The sequence below is a fragment of the Vespula pensylvanica genome, chromosome 21, assembly GCF_014466175.1.
Source record: "Vespula pensylvanica isolate Volc-1 chromosome 21, ASM1446617v1, whole genome shotgun sequence".
NCBI classification, from domain to species: domain Eukaryota; kingdom Metazoa; phylum Arthropoda; class Insecta; order Hymenoptera; family Vespidae; genus Vespula; species Vespula pensylvanica.
In genome coordinates, this window is record NC_057705.1 from 3,251,476 (window position 1) to 3,274,327 (window position 22,852).

General features: G+C 32.0%; 1 protein-coding gene across 4 annotated transcripts in view; it reads right to left on the bottom strand.

Annotated features, from left to right (window-relative positions):
* Nucleotides 1-1,859: 1,859 nt before the first annotated feature.
* The window catches only part of LOC122636273 (serine/arginine repetitive matrix protein 2-like), a 241,813-nt gene continuing 220,820 nt past the window's right edge, over nucleotides 1,860-22,852 (bottom strand). For 3 of the 4 annotated variants that reach the window (XM_043827317.1, XM_043827316.1, XM_043827320.1), the window contains exons 9-14: nucleotides 10,911-11,514; nucleotides 9,551-10,661; nucleotides 8,273-8,420; nucleotides 5,191-5,401; nucleotides 4,466-4,732; nucleotides 1,860-3,048 (exon numbers count right to left, since the gene is read on the bottom strand). In XM_043827317.1, coding sequence (XP_043683252.1) covers nucleotides 2,797-3,048; nucleotides 4,466-4,732; nucleotides 5,191-5,401; nucleotides 8,273-8,420; nucleotides 9,551-10,661; nucleotides 10,911-11,514 — 2,593 coding nt within the window. In that variant the 3' untranslated portion in view covers nucleotides 1,860-2,796. Of the gene's footprint in view, nucleotides 3,049-4,465; nucleotides 4,733-5,190; nucleotides 5,402-8,268; nucleotides 8,421-9,550; nucleotides 10,662-10,910; nucleotides 11,515-22,852 lie in introns of those variants that run through there. The other variant, XM_043827319.1, reaches the window with a different exon arrangement.

The following is a 22,852-nucleotide window of genomic DNA, read 5'->3' on the forward strand; positions in this document are numbered from 1 at the left end:
CTCTCTCTCTCTCTCTCTCTCTCTCTCTCTTTCTCTCTCTCTCTCTCTCTTCTTTTTTTTCTTTTTTTTAATCGGTTAATGGCGAGATACTGCAGAATATTCTAATAACATGAAATTGCAAAAAAAATATCGAGAAACAAACAAGGAACAGAAACTGACTATTATGTCGGAAAATTTTATGCCCTGTGCTCAGTCTTCGACGTTTTGAAAGAAGAAAATAAAAAAAAGATAAAAATAAAATTAAAAAAAAGAAAAATAAAACAAACAATCAAACAAAAAAAGAAAATCGCATTCCTGCATTGCTTGTAAAAACTTTTATAAATCGGAGTTTATAAAGAGAATATTTATGATAACGAGATAGGACTCCATCTCGGAATCTTTGAATCTTCGGTAAATGTTTCATTAACGAAGCTCAAAAAACCGGAGGATATCCTCGGTTTCCTTTCGACAAATTTATTTTTCCGTATAGTCTCTTCTCCGTTCTCGGATTAATTTGAGGATGACCACCAAACGAGATCGATAACGGGGAAGATGAATGGGTCCATATTTAAAATCAAAGCAAACAGAAATGTCTATTATGTCTGCGATCTAGCAACGAACGAGGCATAAAATTTTTCTCGATAACCGTTGTACCATGGAGGCTCGAAATCTATTCGTCTGTTAACGACGCATTTCTTTTCGAGAGTCCTTGGTCCGGTACTATAGAATAAGTAAAATCACAAGCGTCATAGGGATCCACGTGGAACCCCGTGGTTAGAACGAAACGTAAAAAATAGTACTTTTTGTATAGGCATTTTGTATGCGTGTACGTGTACGTGTACGTGTGTATGTGGATGTATACGCAGGCGTGTATACGTATTTGTATCGTGTATATGCGTAGGTGTATATTTTTGTATTTATGAACGCAAACTCGTGTATGTAATTTCGATAATACGGTAGTATGTCCTGTGTATGCGCTTATATACTAAAAATCTATATAATATATATATGTACATGTACAACGTCGCCTTATCTTTAAAGATACAACGTCGAAACGAGAAAAAACGTTTAGCGACGTGACGCGAAGCGTACGCTCTCCTTATACTCTTATATCACATATCGTATATAAGAAGGCAGCACGGGTATAGCATATTCATTTTCTTTCTTCCTTTTTTTGTTTCTTTTATTTTATTTTTTTTCCCTTTCTCGGTTTTTTCCTTTCAAACGTCTCGCTTCTTCGTGAAACATACGCGAAATGTAAATGCTTACACCGAGCAGCGTGTAAAAGTTTCGAGCGCGTCAACGATATCTACTTACATTATTTCTTTCTGATTTTAATTCAGTTTAGTCAAGATCTCGTTTATACCGCTCTCCATTTCGCGCTATCAGACCTTCCGAGGAGTTAAAAACAATATTGCACCGAAGTCAAACACTGTGTGTTTCGTTCGATCGTATGTCGTCGACGACATATATTTCTTCTTTATCAAAAATAATAATCAAATTTTTACATGATACATATTAGAATTTTGATTGTTTCTATAATTCTCAATTATTTGATAACACGATAGAATTTTTCACAGATTTACGAATAATCCATTAATACAATAATTATGTTCAGGTATGCGTGCGTACCCGTACAAGCGAAGCGATATCTTCAATCTTTCCATATGGTTACTTTCTTTCTCTTCTTTTTTTTCCTTTTTATATATGTATATATGTATATATACACATATACATATATATAGAAATGACAAAAATAACGAACGATCATTCGCTTACCTCATACATATTATCGAAAGAGGAAGGGATCAATTAAAGGTTTACATTTATATCTTCGCTTCGTTCGTTCTCTATATATATTTACATATCAAGTTTTTCACTTCTTTTTTTTTTTTCTTTCTTTTTTCTCGTATCACTTTCGTGCGATTACGATGTCGCTTTCTCCTCGAGGCGAGATCTAAAGAAGAAGCTTCCCGTGTATCTTTTTTCTTTTTCTCTTTTTTTTTTTCTTTCCTTTTGTTTATCCTCATGTTACCCTCTAATAAACTTATCGTTTAATAAAGTTAAGAGAAATATTATTCCTAGAGCGGATCACCAGGGAACACGGGGAGAAGATCGACGTGTAATCTTAAAAAGGACTAGGCGGCACTTGAGCATAGGCACTTGGCTCTCGAAGATCATAGAGATTTAGTCCGAACCTAAATTAATAAGGAAAATGTGAAACGATCGTTACAATGTTTTATTCTTGTTATTTTATCAAAGAAAGTTGACAAAATTAAATGGGCAAAAATTATACTCGTCATTAAATTTTTTATGCAATGTGTGACTCGATATATAATTGTATGACTCCATTGTTTTATAAAAATTTCTTATATAAAAGTTTCTCTGCCTTGTTTACGTGAGAAAGAAACTTCGAAAATTTTTAAAAAGAATTATTATTATTTTTTTTTCTTTCTTCTTCTTCTTTTTTTTTTTTTTTAGATCAAACATATCTATACGCAGGAGGAATAAGTATGTATATATACATGTATAGCCGTTATATATCTATGCATTGCAATTGATATGATCAATAATTAATAATATGATTGATCTTTGCTCGTTCACGTTGTTTTCCTTACAAGTTCATAGGTTCAGACTTCGATTCGGCATCGCATAGACGATGAATGAGGAGTCTCGTTCATTAATATTCTCAAGAAATATTCGAGTACTAATCGCGACTTTTAAATACGATCGTTATACTTTACGAATATCTTACTTAAAATATTATTTTAATTTCGTACACGTCTCCATTAAAGTTCATCGTCGTTATTAATCGATTTAATCGATAGCTTCCTTCAATGCAGCCAACTGTTCCTCACCGAGCTTCACTTTGTCTTGAATCTCACGGGTATCCATTATTAGCTTAGCTTTCATGTTGATAAAATGTTGATAATCGGCAAATTCCTCGTCGTTTAAATATTTTGAAAGGATCGCTGAAACGTTGATGCTGCGCTTATCGATATTCGTCTTCAGAACCTTGGCTTCTTCCAGCTGATCTATCAGCTTATCTCTCTTGCCCTCTAGTATTTTCTACGATCAAAAGAAAGTATTTTAATGTAGTGTGCAGATACATTGAAAACGATATCAAGGAATACTTTGTATAAATCAAATTATTTTCTTTCATTTTAAAGAGAGATTTTCGGTTAACAAATTTTTTATTCTCTAGTTTTTATTTTAAGGATGAATTTTTGACGTGTAAAAAATCATAATTCCCATAAATTTATTCTAACAAAACTATTAATAATTCTAAAATACATTTTTTTGAACGGGATATAAAGACACTTAACAAAACTTGAAAATATTTCTTTTATTTTCATTTTCTTTGTTATTTATTTAAAAGCATATAATTGTGTCGATATTTTAGTAATTGTTGGTGTACTGTATAACATGAGTCATAGTCATTTTAAAGGTAAAGGTTTGAAAATTAGTCAATTTATGTAAAGAATATAACTATTAAAAAAAAAATTAAAACAAAAAGAGAAAAAAACTGAAATAAAAATTGTTGGTGAAATAGTACAATTTTATTGATGTAAATTCGATTTTAGATTATTAATAACAATCTTAAAACAAAAAAGTAATAAAAAATTAAAATAGTAAATATAATTTCTGTAAAAGATTATAAGAAATTTCATGTATTTTTGATAAAGTTAATCGATTGATTAATCTTTGAGATATTCTACATGTCAAATTAAAAAGTGTAGTTTTCAAAAAAATGTATTTATAAATGAGCGAGGTCGAAAAACTAGTCACGTGCACATTATCTCCTAGATAAGAAAGATTATCAAGATTAGACAAGAAAGATGATATTATTATTCAGGAGTATATAAGAGTTTCGAGATATATTTCGAATATTATTTGATACTATCAAATTTTGAAACATTACACTGAACGGTTTCAATAAAACTTAAAAAAATAAAAAACTGTATAATACAATCTGTTTGAATACATTTACCGTTTTCGAATTGTATTATTAAACGAGTTATAATTTTATTAATTCTACCCCCTCCCTCTTTTTCTCTCTTTATAAACTTCACCTTTAAAATTGTACAAAAATAAAAAATCGGTTCATTTCATCTGCTACGCGAGAATCTCTCTTTAACATCTCAATGATTTATTTATGTAGAAATTTGTATGAAAAAAATACTATCTTATTTATGAAAAAAACATTACAACGAAAGTAATTAAAAAAAAATTACATTGCCATAATCTTTTTGTAAGAGATTGAATACAAAAGAAAAAAGAAACTAAACTTAATAAAAGAATAAAAAAGAAAAAAATAACCAGAAAGATTAAAAATTTTGATTTCGTGATGATTTCGTGCAATCGTGTGGATTCGAAGGTTAATTAAATTCTTTAATATGAAGAAGAAATAACGGGATAGAAAATTGTAACGGGATAGAAAATCGTGAAGAAAAATGTCGTCCCATTTGACAGGGAAAATACTCACTCTCTCCGCGTGATCGGCCGGCATACCATAAAGGGCGTTCTCAGCACGAGCCAATCTTCCACTAAGACTAAGAAGAAGGCTAGTAATCTTGCCAACTTCCTCAACGTGAAGTCGATACTTGGACGCTTCAGCTGGTCTAGCTGCGGCGGAAATACGCATAGCTACGCGAGCACCGAGGGCTTCGTTTATATCTCCCTCCTCTTTAACAGCCTCTTGTTCAGCCCTTAGGACAACCAGTTTCTTGTCCAATCGCATCACGAGCTCTTCCTGAAACCCGAACGATCCCCTTCCTCGTTAATCGAAGAGTGAAACGAAACGGAATTTTGAGAAAGCTAAAGTCCTCCGCTTTTGCGGAAGAAGAATCGATCTCGGATCGAGATAAATCTAATGAGCAGAACGTGGGCGACCCATAAACTTTCCCCTATTGTCGTTGCTACCGTCTCTGTCCTTATATTCGTGACGTATAAACGAGAAATTGTCGAGTGTGTACATATGTATGTTCCTACACATATATATATACACATGTGTGTGTGTGTGTGTGTGTGTGTGTATATATATATATATATATATATATATATATATACATACGTACGTACATACACGTATGTATATATATACGTTTAGAAATAACGATGAAAGTCACAGTGATTCCCTTCTATCTCGTTAAGCCAAGTTTCACGGACAGATAGTAACGTATGGATTAAGAATAAAAATTTTTTAATTACCTTCTTCTTTCTGAGATCCGAATTATCCGCTGTAACGACTGCCGTCGTATCTTCCGATCTCGTTGAATCATCGACACTAACGTCTCGAGAATATCTCGTCAGAAACCTCGCTTTACCTTCGGACGTCGTGAAATATGTCGAAGTGGATGAAAGCGGGCTGCTCGGATCAGCTGACGATGGGGTTACAGGAACCGAAGGTATACTTTCGTGTCTAAAAGAAAAAGAGATTACGTTAATTTTCCAATTTTCTTTTTGTTCGTGTAAATGAAAGAATCTTATATGATTTTGTTTCGCTTCTTTTTTATCTTTCATTTTCCAAGTAATCATTATCAATATTTGTCCTTCATTATCGGTGTTCGATTATCTCTAAGAGACTAAAAAAAAATAAAAATCCTTCCGTGAGTAATCTCGATATCAAGAATAACCAATCGCGAATGTATACATAAGATGCATGAATCAGCGATCGACCAAGTGAATCTAGTGATTTATCAGCTAGATTTATGATCGAATTAAAATCGTTATTTAAAATAAAGAGAATTTGGAAAAATTGATGACGTATTGATTGATACGTCTATGAAAATTATAAGCAAACGTTATTGAATGTAATAAACGATGTTATAGGTATAATAACTGCTTATACGATTTTATACTTTAATAATTACGTTGCATGTGCAAACACGAGTATACACGTGTCAACAATGTGTTAAGGTCAAATAGAAACGACACTATTGATAATATTCGAGCTACAATGCGATACTTCTCCGAACGTTTCCTCTCCATTTTTGTGCACGGTAGTCGAACTTGGCACGGATACGACAAGCACTACGATTGGCCGCAACGATGCTACCAACTATCCATTCAAGACTGGCAAATAATATGATATCTAGACAACAACCACCGAGTAGTCGCTGCCTGACAATATCATTTATGGTCGCTTACGCAACAATCTTGTGCTCATAGTACTTTCTCCTTAAGCATGCCGGCGGAAGTATTGTCCTCGAATAATCCAGAGAGAGACAAAGTAAGAGAAATAAAAAAGAAGAGAGAGGAGAGATGAGATGAAATCGTAAAGTACGAGAAGAAACGATTTTTTATCGATTGAAGGAATTAAAAAAAACAAAGTTCATATATATTCCGTGTTCAATCAATATTAATCCTCTATAATACGAATTTTTTTGAGAAAAAATTGAAATAATATGAAAATAATAATTCTCATTTATTTAATTGTATATTATTTATATATAATATTCATATTATTCAATTTTTTTATAGAATCCATAAAAAATTATATATAATTTCAAAGAAGTATAATATAATTATATTTATTATTACATATATATATATACATATACATAATATATATTATATATATTACACATATTATGTATTATATATACACGTAATATAATATAATTAATGAAATGTCTAATTTCAATGTTACATCGCATTATAGAGAATTAGTTTAGAAAAGCATTTAGTTAACTATCCGATTGAGAGGATGAAATTTCTGCCGATAGGAGAGGAGAGGAAAGAAACGATGGAAAGAAATAGAAAGGTTAGAATTCTCATGGAAATCAAGAGAAATCGCATCTCGAATCGACGCTACCGATCGATCATGCTGTGTGCCGTTCGACGAACTCTCGATAAACGACAATTAAATTCCGGCGTTAATGGAGAGTCATTAATGATGCTCGGCAGGAATCCTGCTGTGTCTACGCCCACGTAAACGTCACTCGTCGGTATAATAAAGAATCATTATGTGTGCGTTCGCTTGGCAGGCAAGAGACAGCAGCACGCGATGTTTCCAAGAGCACGTGCCGAGATCGTCTTCTTCCTTTTCCTTTTTATTTCATTGCTTCTGCTTCCTTCTAGCCGCGGGATATCGTGAACACGGAGAAAATTTCCATCCTTGGCACCGTTCCAAAAGAGCGAACGGGAATCGTCTATAGGGTTTATCGTGATCGCTTACGGTGATTAATTACGCTCGAATGGTAACGTCGATCTTTAAAGTTTCTTTAAAAGCAATTGGGCTTAAGAGTATCACAAAATGATTCTCTTTATCCAAGTGAAAATCAAAGATCTTAAGAGTTGCCGCGATCTAACGGCAGGATCATTCGAAGTAAGGCTTTGAGCTCATTGAAACTAATTAACGCATTTAGCTATGTAAGTACGTATGTAGGTATGTATATAGAGGTATGTATACGTAAGTACAACCGGTCGAACTTTAATAGGAATTCGGTAGAAAAAAAAAACTCTCCATAGTGAGAGCGTACCGATAAAAAACCGATACCGAATCTTTATTAGCGGTGTAAAAGATACATTCCACCTATATATACAGTAACACCAAATGCCCCTATCACGATGTCCATAAATTTTCTACCGCTAATTGCGAAAGCAGAAGAAAAATTTTTCAACTAATTTGATTATCAATTGTGTTACGTTGCATTCTATTTCCTTCATACATACGTATATACGCGTATGCTGCTACTACTATTACTATTACTATTACTGCTACTACTACACGACCATTATCACCGTAATTATCATTATATTATTATTATTGTTATTGAATATGTTTGTAGTTCAAACAAGTTCCTTACTCTTTAAGTTATCCTTACTCTTCAACGATCATGTTATATTTTGTAAACAGATACGTTCCTACTATAGCATCAAAATTATAATAAACCAACATATCGTGAAAACAAAACTGATTAAATTTAAATCTACGCAAACATTCAATGAAAAACTGTCATTTTAGAATTTAAACGTTTCTTTCTTAATATTCTATAGAAATATCCCTATATCGCCGAGTTCTTAACACTAAAAGGAAAAATAAACCAGCGTACGTAAGTACATACATATACGTAGAAATCGCAACTAGTCACGTTTAAATTTAGAAACAAGTACGAAGAAAACTTGTTACTTTCAGGAATCGTTCACATCCGTTGATAAATATCGATTGACAAAGAAACAGTAAGTAGGATATAATTGCGATGTAATTTATGAAGAATTTATTCTTTCGAAATTTATGGACGAAATTACTTATTAAATATTTTTATTAAGATTTTAATAAATAACTCACTTTTTCTCATCGTCATCTGCATTTACAACGCAAGAGGCCATCGACTCCTCAAGGGAGAGTCGCTGCCTCGGTCTTGACTGCAAGGTCGCTTCCACCCTAAAGAGACCGGAAACGTAGTCGGTGGGTTTCTTGTGCTCCGGCACTGGAACTGATAAGAAAAGAATAAAAAAAAAAAAGAAAAAATGAGTTGAGTCGAGCGAACAGTCAGTTTGAAATAAGGGAAGGGAGAAGGTCTCGCTTCGCGCTCTCGCTCCCTTTGTTCGTTCAGTGTTTCACGCTCGAGGAGTTTACGCGCGTACCGCATAGAAGCCATAAAGAGACGGGGACTGTTGCATCTAGTATCACGAGTACGAGTACGAGTGCGAGCACGCGAGAAAGAGAGAGAGAGAGAGAGAGAGAGAGAGAGAGAGAGAGAGAGCAATGACGTATAATTGAATAACGCGACCGGGGTCGTTGATTCGTTTAACGCTTATTAAAATAAAGGGTCGTCGCTCTGGTGCTACTAATACTACGCGTCATTTCTCCTCCCCCTCTCCCCTCCACCGTTATCACTTACTCGCTCTAACGCGTAGTACACGTGTACGAAGCTCGATCAATTATCCTACGTATTATTATATATATGTAGACAACAACATAACATGATACGTATACATTACCGAATAAAAGTATAATAAGCTAAACAAATTTTCTAAGTTTAATCAACGATAAATATAATCAATAATTAATGTTTATTTTATTATATTGAGAAGACTATAATCGAAAGTTAACGATTGTGTCTATATATCAAAATAAATTTATACGATAAACGAAATAATATAGCACGTAGTGTATTTACTGTTATGTTGTAATCGTTAAATCTTTGATACACATAAACGTATTTGATTCTTTTTTATAACGTTCGTTGTAGTTGTTGTTTGAAATATAAATTGTTTATAAACGCGTAATAAATTAATCGAAGATTCAAATAATACTTGCATTAAAGAAACGTGAATGTTGTATTTCGTGTTTAAAAATTAATCCAAGTAAAAAAAGTTATATATAATTGATTGAAAAATGCGAGTAAACATGGCCTGACCTTCGTTATTATCTTTTGGCGATAAACGTAAAATTATACGAACAACATTGAAAGCAATAGAGAGGCACTGACGTAACGCGTAGGTAGATTATACCGAAGCCGAACAAAGGACATTATTACGAGCCCCGTAGACTAATCGACTTAACTTCCATAATATCTGTATGGGTAAGACGAGAATAGAATTTGTTCGAAATAAGTTTTACCTAGAATGGGGACCAATTTGTCGTTTGGACTTAGTTGACTGGCGAGATCTCTGCTGAGTTCTTCGCACTCGATCTCCTCCGGTAATTTTTTCCTCGGTTCCGGTAGAAGAGGTTCCTCTTGTTTGACAACGTTTTGTTCTGCGGTTTGTTCCATGAGATCGGTCTGTGATGCCGCGTCACTGGTAGCCGCGTTAACTCTGAGAACTACTTCGGTACGTTGTACCAAAGTCAAGCCTTCAATGCCAGGTTGAGGAGAGACGCAAGGAGAAGTGGTTGATGATGAAGGTTTCTTATCTTGTTCATCGACGGGTGAGTTTCTAGGTGAGGACGAGGCAGAGGATTTGGATACACTTGAGATCGAGGATGACGACGATGAGGACGATGATGATGAAGACGAAGACGAAGACGAAGACGAAGAGGAATTCGAAGAGAATCTACTTCCCGTCGATCTTGATTTTGAACTACTGGACGATCTCTCCGTTCTCTCTGTTCTAGGATTCTCGGTTTCTCTCGTTTGGCACGAACGCTGATTCGATGATTGACCAGCAGAATTGGATCCGTTCCAAGAGACTGTACTGTCCGTTTGAGTTGGACTCGAAACTTTCCTTTGATCGGTGGAGCCTTCCTCTCTAGTTGGGGAATTCGGTGTACTCTTGGTTGGTGTTCCATAAGTCAAGATTCGAGGAGATGACGTGGGATCGGTCGATCTACCGGAAGAGGAGGAGCTCGAACAGCTTCCGGATCTTCGTGGGATTGCTCCTCTTGGACTTCCTCTTTCCGGAGATCTTGGTGGTGAACTACTTGGCGGTGGTGGTTTGTCATGATGAGACATCGATTCTACCGCTTTCTGAACGACAACATTTTCCTGTCCTCTCGACCAGCAATTACCCGTCATGTTGGTAATCGTAGTAGTCATCGAGGAGGTCGTCGTGCTTACCGTGTACGAGCACATTGTACCGGTCGACGTACTTCCTCCATTGGATCGTTTCTCGTTCCTACGGTTCAGTAATTCGATATTTTGCGAGGTCATTTCGATCGTTGCGCTTCTTTCGCGGAAGAAATCCTCACCGACTGCTGGTTGAGAACCACTGTCCACATTACGAAGTTGTTTCTAGAAAAACGAAACAAAAGTACGTTCTAGTATAGTGTTTACGTTTAAGAATAAGATTACCATTAATTATTGGATTGCCCGGAATGTTACTATTGTTTCTACATGCGTATTAAAACATATACGTAAAAGTATTAGCTCTGCCTACAACTGTATTGAATTCAGAAATTATAACAAGTCTTTATACATTTTATCTTGTTAAATTTTGTGATTTATTCCTGAATAACAATGTTATGATCCGAAATATCTTACCTCTCTGTTTTCTGACAAGGGCTCGCAACTGGCAGCTAATTTTCTACGTTCTCGTTCCAATTGTCTGTTTCTATCGTTGAGAACCTCGACGCTTTGGGGAGACAATCGTTCTCTTCGTTGCTCATAATCGTGCCTCTTTTCCTGATATCTTTTCTCTTGGTGATGATGATGGTGATGATGATGATGTCGATCCTCTAGGTTGTCATTGTTGTTGTTCTCATTGGTACGTGTTCTAGCGTCAGTGATTTGAAGTTTCTTAGTTAGTTCGTGAGATAATTTTCCAATCGATTCGACGGAGTGTTGATGCTGTTGGTTCGCTTTTTCTTCTAGTCGATGATGAAGAGCATCGACACTATGGGATTTGGCAAGTTCGTGTGATTGTTGTTGTTGCTGTTGTTGTTGATGACTATTATGATGATGATGATGATGGTGCTGTAATGGATGGTGTGGCGTGACACGTAGCAGAACCGGATCATCGTGATCCCGTGGAGGTGGCCAATCTTCTAAACGAGAGGTCGGAGACATCGTTCTTTTGTAGCTACCCTCGCTATCAGGGGCGCCACGTTCTCTTCTATACGCCAAGTAAGAAGCCTTTGATTGGCTTCTGAAAAAAAAAGACAAACGTAAAACTGGATTAGTCAGGATTTTCTCGAAGATTCAAATATCCAACAATGCTATTAGATTTAACGATTTGTGCTTAATGAATAATTATTTTCAAGTATTACTTTATCTTCTTTTGTTAATTATTTTTAAACAAATAATATTTCTTAAATAAAAGGGATAAAACTTTTTGATAAACTTATTTCAACGTGTACTCTTCTAATCTTCTATAAACTTATTTTTGTTAGTCTCTACAAAAATATATATATATATATATATATATATATATATATATATATATATATAGAAAATTAAAATATAGTTAAATCAAATATAGTTAAAAAAATATATATAGAAAGTTATAATATTATTCATATTAGTATAATTTATATAATTTAAAAATATTGAAAACTTCTGATATGAAGAAAGAATTAATTTTATCGCGATAAAATGAAACAAAACTTATTAAATACAGATATAAGTATAAATTTGGGACTTTAAAGTTACATAGTGTTATTTATTTATTATGATAAAGTATGCATTGAATCGATTAATTTCTTTGTTTTATTTTGTAAGCAAAATATATCGATTGTATTTAAAATGATTTGAAAATTAACCCATTGTGATCGTATTTCTCTCAGATATATGTATACATAGGTAACACATTAGTTGAAATTAGTTTTCATTGTACAATGCCACAGATAAGTGTATCGATTAAACAAATCAGTGTAAGTTATACCGTAGGTTATATTTGAAATTCATGTATGTTCATAGCATAGAAAGGGTTAATAGTGCATCTTTTAATACAATATTAACTGTCCAATCACGTTTTTTGGTAAGCGGCTGTTGCCTTTGATTCTTTCTGTAATCTGGAATGCAACGACGTGCTCTGAAAATAAGATAGTCGTTCTTAAAACACAATTCCCATGTTTGTTCACGTAATCCAAAAACACGCGTTTACCGTGAACGCATTTAAATAATATGTATTTTCAATTACTCTTTTGACTTTATACAAATTCAAATTAAAATATATTACAAATAACATAATAACCGTAAGTACAAATATATTTATATATATATAATAATCTTAAATTAATTTAATTAAAAATTATTAAATAGTAAAAGTTTAAAAAATTATTAATAGTAAATAAAAAAAGTTTATTATTAAATAAATATATATAATATAATATATAATATACATTATATATTATATAAATATATATAATGATAATATAGGTATATATAATAAAATATCATTTAAATGGCATAATGTTTCAATTAAAGTTATTGAATAATAATGTCTGTCGTGGATTTATTAAAGTGTCGATTATGTGCATTAATTTTCGCACGTTGAATTATATGTTAACAAATTTTCGAACTATTCATAAAGGAAACAAAGAGACCTTTGGTGCTGACAGGAGAATAAAAGGGAGCCATTGTTCGATGTGATGTTTGTGCGCAACAATACAAATGCATTTCCGATGATTAATCGTTTGACAGTATTGATTAATAGTCGATCAAAACATCGACCGTAATATAAATCCGTGAGAGACCTCAGGGTCTCGAGGCATCGACGACCGTATTAAGATGAAAAGGACGTTTAATCGGTACCGGATATGGGGTAGCGTTGCAGCATAGAATTTTAATTCATTCTTCTATTCGACGTTCCCACAGATGCTTTTCCTTCTTCCTTACACGAAACTTTCTGTACACGCACATCCATAATAACATTTATGATGATTAGAATGCATAATGTAAGTCGATAAATAAATTACTGAAATGAGTTGATTCAGGATAAATATATATGTATATCATATGCATATAATTTTTATATATAAAATCATATTTATATTTATATATATATATTATATATATTATATAATTCAATCATATTTATCTTATCATTTTTTGAATTATATATATATCATTTTTAATCTTCTGAAAACTATAGGAAGAGGATATAGAAGAAGACTAGAAATAGATATCGTTCTTTGCATATACAAATTATTATTACTTAGGAAATATTAGAGATTTTTATCGAATGTTGGAATAAAATTGAATCGATAAATCGTGAAAGTAGAAAGACTGGATCGCCGCTACTGGAATTAACGCTTTTTTTTTTACGTTTGCAAGGAATGCAGGACGATCATCGATCGTGCATATGAACGAGATCAAGAAGCCGTGTAAAATTTTCTACGCTCGCGAGCAACGTCCGCTTCTTAAAAGCAAACCTTCTTTGACTGTAATCGTCCAGGCGAAACGAATACTTGCCATACATGTATCCTCTCGAGATTTATCATTGCTGTTAGTGATAAGAACAGATAAGAAAGAGTAAGACAAAATTTAACTATTTTTTTTTTCAACGAACCTGACGTCCAGACGATTTAGCATATTACGATGGATTTCCTACTAGGAAGATATATATTTAAGATCGATGTGAAATCCAGTTGCCCTGGAGCAAATCGATCATGATATAATTTCTCGATCGTATGAGCCCAAATTAGCTTCCATCAATTTAATCCTACATTTCCATACCATTCCATTCTTTTTCTTTCTTTCGTTTTTTTTTTCTTTGTTGCTATTCAACAAACAACCATTCCATCTTAATGGATTCATCTCCGAACGATAATAAACAAGGATCGAACGTAATCTGTCGTAATTATCATTCGTCACGGACAGCTCCTTCGTTCCTCTTAATAACTTCTTTATACACATGCAGACTCCTTTAACGATCTCGTCTATTTTTTTTTCTTTTTTTTTTTTTTTTCAATCAACCGTCCTGTTTCGTCCTCCGTAACGAAACGTTCCACTTTCGTCTCTTTCGATCTACGAAAGTATTCTTCCATATATGTACGAGAGGCTTCGGTGTTCTTACGATCTCTCTCTCTCTCTCTCTCTCTCTCTCTCTCTCTCTCTTTCTCTCTCTCTCTCTCTCTCTCTTTCTCTCTCTCTTTCTCTCTCTTTTTCTCTTATAGCTTCATTCGAACAAAGTTTCAAGAAAGTTTCTTAGGAAGGAAGGACGAAAGTAAAATTTGCGTTCGGATTCTAATCACGCGAAGAGGTCGAGACGTGAAATCGTGTCGGGCGGTGGTTCTACCTTCTTTGCAACATATACATACATACATACATACAAACATACATACATATATATATACATACATACAAACATACATACATATATATATACATACATACATAGATACATGCATATATATATACATACATATATACATACATACGTACATACATACATACATATACATATATTTCTTTTCTTATCGGCAAACTGGAAGAACCGTTGTTACACGTGCTCCGAAGAAAATCTATTCGAGACACGTCACTATACGCGCATCGTCTTTGAAAGACATACAGGGACAGAACATCGCGTCCTTCGACGAGTCCGTCATTACCGGTGAACTGGTGGCTAACGAAAGAAAAACATGTCACCAGGTATATATGTGTGTGCGTGTGTATATATATACACATATATATGTATATATACATGTATATATATGTATGTATATATGTACATATGTGTATATGTATACGTATATATATGTATATATATATATATATATATATATATATATATATATATATATATGGTCCGATGTTCTACTAACGGCGCCAAAGAGTAAGTAAGTTCTTGAGATGGCACGATGATGAAGTTTAAACGAGTCGTGCTAGAGAACTTTGTTTCTTTGCGCAATAACGTCTACTAAACGTTACCACGATTTGTTATATAGGGTGTCTCGATATTTACCTATCTTATTTGTTAACACATTAGATAGGTATATGCGACCAATAGAAAATTCCGTTTTTATTTGGTCTCTGTCTTCACTGCGAATAAAAACAATTTCAAATGAATCAGATTAGCTTGTTCATATACGTGTCGTTTCGTTTTAGAACGTTGTTTAACTGATTTATTTTTATGAAAAATATCTTTACATTAAATTGCTGTACTGAATCTGATTGAGTTTTCTTTTTCCTATTTTGTAAAAATCCATACATTTCGATATGCTTATGCGGATTCTATCATATAATTGCATTTTGTAAAGGAATTTGTTTTCGATGAAATCACTCATTTTAATCAATTTAGAAATAATATATTTGTTACGTATTATTTTTTATACGTAATTAATTTTTTCTTTTGCAATAAACGAAATTATTAAAGAATCCTTTTCTTAATAATTTCAAACTTTTAATAGTTATGAATATAAATTAAGAAATTTCATTAAATTTGGACCACTTCAAACGTTAGGTGAATTATAGCGGTTTAAAGTGTACTTTGCGTAATCATCAAAAATAACCTCCGTGGTAAGAGATTAATAAAGTACAAAATAACCCGCATATAATACGTTAACCTTGAGAAAATTGCGTTCTTAAATATTCGTTATAGAATCGCCTTGTTACAATTATTCAAAGATTATGTTATAAACTATTTGAATACATGACAAATGTTTATTTTCATCGAAATAATTATAATTCGTATATAAAAAAAATTCAATATTACATTTTTTCGATTGTTTGAAAAACATAAATCGTAAAAAAGAATTTTTGCATTTATATACCGAATTAATGGCAACCTTCGAAGGATTAATATGTTGATAACAAAGATAAGAAGTATTTATCTTGTTATATATAACCGTTCAATGAAAATAAATGAAAGACCCAAGTGTTCGTCGATATCTTTTTTCGTTTGTGTACAAATCGATTTTTTCCATTTTGACGAAAATAAATCGAAACACCTTGTAAATGTATTTATCAACGATAATGTCATAACTAAGCCAGAAAAAATTTCTTTAATTTATTAACGATTCAGTACCATTGTTAAGAAAGGGAACAAACCTCGATCTAACGATAAGGATGAACGTTCGATATTGACCAACGAATCGGAACACGGAATGGGAAGAAAGTACACCTAAACACGATAATAATCTATCTAAAGAATACCTTATGTAATTTGCTTTGATGTTATGCAACAAGTGTATGTGCACGACAGTGGGATATATATATATATATATATATACATATATATACGTATATATAATTTTTTAAGTATATAGAATTATGTAAGTGCGTGGTTAGAGATAAAAATATCAACCATAAGAGACCACAGGAGAGCGTTTCCTGTTAATGTATATTCGATATAATAATCTTTCCAAGACACGATCAACATTCTAGTATTAAAAGTATGTCGCGAAGAAAAAATTAATTTCTCTATCTCTCTCTCTCTCTCTCTCTCTCTCTTTCTTTTTTTTTTACTTTTTAATTTCATTTACGAGGAACACGAATGGCCGTATCTTTAAGAACGAGCATTGAACATAAATTTCATTTCAATTTTTTGCTAACACACGAAGATTATCATCTCGCTCCATCGTAAAAAAGAAAAAAAAAACGAAGAGAAAGAAAAAGAAGAAAACAAAAGAAAGAAAAAGGAAAAAGAAAAGATAATGTAATATGCATAAAGGAAGAGTGGGCGACCGATTTATATAATTTATCGGTAAGATGAACATCGTTCGACCGGTAGCAGAAGCATGTTAGCAATACATCACTATAATCGATGAGCATATCGTTGAATTCATATTATAGTGTGTTCTCTCGAGTCTATCGTGTACCGAAAACTTTACGTACGGATAACTGGCAGGTGTTTATCGATATTATTACAATCAGACCGGAGAAATCGATAACGGCGATACATATACGTATCTTTCTTTCTCTCTCTCTCTTTCTTTCTCTCTATCTCTCTGTATCTCTATCTCTTTTTCTCTCTCTCTTTCTCTCTTGGAGGATACGTATTCCAATCTCTCGTTCTATTTCTGAAACAGCCAAGAGTGAGTACGTACGAACCCGATAAGACCCGCCCTTTTTCTCTGTAAATTCTTCAAAAAGTCAATATTGTATATCTACTTTAATATAAGTATCGCAACCGATCGATAAGAATCCAGACTTTCAAAGAAACGTCAAAGAAACTGTCAAACCTTTAATAAAATCAAACTAATACAAGATTTCTTTTTCATCTTTCACGTTAATGAGTATCGTTTTATTGAGAGAAATGTCGATATTAATATCACGATATCTAGATACTCAGACAGATGTCTAGCGAACGTTGTTTAATCTGATAAATCCGTTTGAGAAATTTACATTGGATACTTTGAAAGGGAATGATTTCGATCTCTTAAAAATAAGATCCTCTCGAAACGTTACGCCTATGGTACGTGTAATAAGGTAATTACAATAACGAAGTAATTACCAAATTAATTGGAGTTCAAACGATTTCAAAGGTAGATCGATTCTTCAAGGAAGAAAATTAAGCGGTAGCGAATAGATCTTTACGTAGATAGGAGCCATAAAGATCAGCGAAACACGGACTCAAGTCTAAAGTATGTATGTACGTCCATTATGCTTCGATTACGAGTGTCTATCTTTCTCTCTTGCTCTCTCTCTTTCTATCTTCTCTTCGTCGATCTGACAAGACGCTTAGGTACATCGATATGTCTGGACGTTGGTATCGAGTACTCTCATTAGGACAGACAGACCTACGATGGGTGGACACCGGTAAACCGAGAAAGGCGATCGGTCATTACGACACCTCGGTAATTAACTCCGATCGGGTTCGACCACGTGTACTCGTATCCTATCTTCTTATACACGATGATTTAAGAAGGAGAAGAGAAGAGGATACTGGTTACAAGAACGTAAAGTTCTTACTTCGATATGTCATGTTTGTGTATTATATATATATATATATATATATATATATATATATATATATTATATATACACTTATATGTATATTATTATTTTATATAATATATATATATATACACACCTATATTATTTTAAACTTGATGATGATCGTGATATTGAAAAACTTACCTTCGATGCACATAAATTAGTGAATATATATATATATATATATATATATATATATATATATATACATATATATATAATTTTGAATTAAATCAAGGATATATATATATTATAAACATATATATATATGTATATATATACACCTATATCATTTTAAACTTGATGATAATCGTGATATTGAAAAACTTACGTTCGATGCACATAAATTACTGAATATATATATAATTTTGAATTAAATCAAGGATATATATATATATATATATATATATATATGTATATATATATACACCTATATCATTTTAAACTTGACGATGATCGTGATATTGAAAAACTTACGTTCGATGCACATATATTATTGAATATATATATTATTTGGAATTAAATCAAGGATATAATACATTATAATATGGAATTTTAATGCCAAAAGTCAAGTATTATTAAAAACTACGATAATTCATAGATGCAATCAACGCGAAAGGAAGTAGATTGCTTTGCTAATGATGAATATTAATTCCTTTTTTGTTCTTCTTTTTTCTTGAGAAATTATAGGCGGAAGGAAACGTCATATAAAGATTCTACTGTGTCCAATGATCGACGGATGGATAAGGGACTATATTCGTCTAATTAAAAACGATAAGAGATATATCGATAGAGTTGATTACGATTTATAGATCGAATCAATGTTTCATTCTATCCGCCGGATATGAAATGTACTAAGATGAATTAGCATAGTCAAATATTATGACAGAAACTAATTGAACCAATATATTGTTTACGAAGAGTCGTTAATAAATGATATGTAACAGGTGTTATGCAAAATAATCGTTAATTATAATATAGACTAATCTCTTAATATTTGTCCGACGAAATTAAACTTTTATCTCGCTTTTATAGATTTTTCGAATCTTCAAGGTGAATGTTCTTTTAAAAAAAAATTCCATCAAAGTAAAGATAACAACGTATTTTTAATCGTTCGTAATATCTTTTGGAAATCACGTATAGCTTCGTCTGTTATAAAATGGAATTGAGTCGATTATTCAAGTGAATTAAGAATATATGGGGTTAAACTATAGATACTATGTGATTAATTTCTTTATTTTATTTTTATAAACGCTTTCCTTCGTCTTCAGAATCGTGCTCTCTTATATAGATGCGTGTGTGTATGTGTTTCGAAAAAAAAGAAAAGAAAATAAAAAATTAAGAAGTTGTAGCCGATTTAATTATTATAAATCTCTCTTCCACTTTAAGAAGCCTAATCTCTATATAAAAGTATACGAGTCGAATGAATAAGAAAAATGAAACGAAGATGAGGATAAAAATGGTCAAAAATACTTTGTATTTACTTTCAAAGTGAAATCTATTTAAAATGGAGATACGAGGGGACAATTAAGGTGACAAAGTCGGTTTTTAACTGTGTAAGAATGGACCGTGACCGAAAATGGAAAGCACCGACTTCTGTCTCATGTTTCTTTCTTCCTGTTTGTCAAATCGTAAAGTGTTTTTTAAAGTCGAATTGTGATAGCACTTCGGACACTTTTAAATGATCGAGTCTTCCTTGAATTTTGTGTCTATACAGTGAATACGACAACAAAGGATTGGTGCCTTATTAAATAAACGGAAGTTCATCGTTTTCTTTGATCGTTCATTTCAATTACAAGTCCATTAAGAAATTGTGTATACATACATACACATATATATATATAAATATATATACATATATTATATATATACATATATACATATATACATATATACATATATATATATCAACATATATATATATCAACATATATATATATCAACATATATATATATATATATATATATATATATATATATATTCTTAAATATGGGTTCATCATCGAACATACGTAAACATGTTTTGTGTAAAACACGTTTGGTGTCCGAGTGAAACTTGGCGTTGTCCGACGTGTATTTTAAAAGTAGGTGACCTTGGTTCACTTGCGATTTCGAAAAGCGTTTCACGGCTTTGGCCAGATCATCTGTGCCATCAAATGGATCGTTGTTACGATAAAAAGGCTACTTTATACTTCCTGCATAATGATTGAAGCTTTCAGATAGAATGGCTTTTATCGAGATAAAAAGATGGCGTAAGGAAATATGTTTTCAACTGAAATCAATTGTTTTTTTTTCATTTCTTTTTTATTTTTATTTTCCTCCATCGATCTTAGCGGTTAAAGTTCCGTTGCGCATGAAAAGTGTACTTCGTAGAGACCACTTTTGCGGGCAGTTCGATATTCGATGTTGAAAAAGTTAAGAATACAGTTATTGATAACCGAACAAGTAAAGTTAGTACCTGTAATGGAAAATGGGAAAGCTATGTAATTTCTAATATTTCACAAGATTATTGTCAATGAAACAAATTGTAATGTAAAATAAATTTTTGTTTAAATTGCGATCTTCCATTTTATGTCATAATACGTCAATTTTTCCCTTGTATTTAGTATACTCTTTTAAATTGTTATATTCAGTATTATTATGTACTTGTGATTGGCCCGGAATGATAAGCTGTATTCTGTATATTGTGATTAAAGAAAATCATATCGGAATTTTTCATTCGATCATATGTTATCTGATCCTTGAAGTAGAAATTCATCCTTATGTATTAAGACATAATTCGAAGAAAGTAATTAAATTTATTATTAATTTCACTTTCTTTGATTACTTGCCTATATTTTAATTTATAATCGAGAAAAAAAATCGACTAAAGATCACTTAAGCGTGATTTCATCCTAGAAATTCTTGAATGAGTGAAAAGAATGCACTACTTTTAAAGAAGTTAAAAGATGTTATCATTTCATTATTGTGCGAAGAAGAAGAGAAAAGAAAAAGAAATATTCTGACTTCACCTAATTTGTAGAACAAAGAGAGTAAAAGGAGAATTTCGCATATTATTTGAAGAATTTATTAAGCTAGATTTAAAATGTTCCCCATATTTCAGTAGGAGTTAGGAGAAATTTATAATGTTGCTCGTACAAAGAGTAAAAATAAGCAATAAAAAAAATTACTACTCAACTCCATCTTTAATGATTAAATCGATTCTGCCTATTTCGTTTTATATAGCAATATATATTCCTTTTTAGGTAGCTTCTTAACAAAGGTTTCACGATCTGATAAAAAAAAAAAAAAAAGAAAAAAACAAAAGATCAAACGAGATATAACAAGATATAAATTTACTAACAATCAAGATTAATATTTAAATTGTCAAGATTGATGTTGTATAATTTTTTAAGAGGCGAGAGAAAAAAAGAAGATAATATTCTACAAGGACACGCATCTATTTCTCGCGACGTAAAAACGTCAGTTCACGAAAGATGTCGAGGACAAGGACGATCGTTTTATCGATAGATGAAAGATCGATCTTCGCGAATCACGAGTATAAAGTTCGTAGAAATCGCGTGTCTGTCGATCGGACGACTCGTCGGCACGAGTAAGAGGATAATTACGCTCTACGTTTGCGCGCGTAATGCGTCGTGAATTATCCGGTTTTACGATCATGAAATTATAAGTGTATATAAGTACGAAGATTTATGATAGCTTTGAAGAAAGGCGTTATTGTTTGCTTTCCTTTAGTGCTGGTAAAAAGATTAATGATTCCGATGAAATTTTAGACTTTAATTAGTTGACGTAACGAATCTTATGATCCTGTTTGCTTTTCCTTTTTTCTCAATATCAAGACTTTTGTTTTCTTTCGTATAATAGAAATTGCATTGAATTTATTTCTGTTACAGATACAATTTAGAGATTTGAAAAAGATTATAAATTATAAAAAGAAAAATCGAAAGGTATATAATATTTTCCTGTTAAAAATATATTATTATTATTTTCCTTTCTTTCTTTCTTTTTCTTTTCTTTTTTATTTATTTTTGTTAGCTCTTCTTTTTCTTCGCATAATAATAAAATGATAATTATTTTCTTAAAAACTGTCTATTTAAAACGTTTAATGTATTACTGACTAAAAAATCGAAAACGATTGCTTTTCGTTTTTAAATTAGACAAAAGATCAAAATAGAATGTATTATATCAATATTTTAACATACTATATATATATATACACGTATCACTTTTTATTTTTTATTAAAAATAAGAAACAAACAATACATTTATTTTTTAACCGTGAATATAAATATACGTATTTATGAAAATTGTTACTTATTATTTTTTATTATATAAATGACGAACAAAAACGATTTATATATTTTTCTTTAATCGCAAAAAACTTGAAATCTTCGTTGCTACGAGTTTTTCTTGATTATAATATAAGATTGAGAACGCATCGGTATGAAATTTCTACGGACATATTTAACATATGTATGTACGTAAGACGTAAAAAGCATATATCGAAGACAAGCAAAATTAGCTTATGCCACTCTTGTTCTCATCGAGTGGAATACATTTTTATGACGATAGTCATTACAAAGTCACTATATGTACGTCGTACGAAC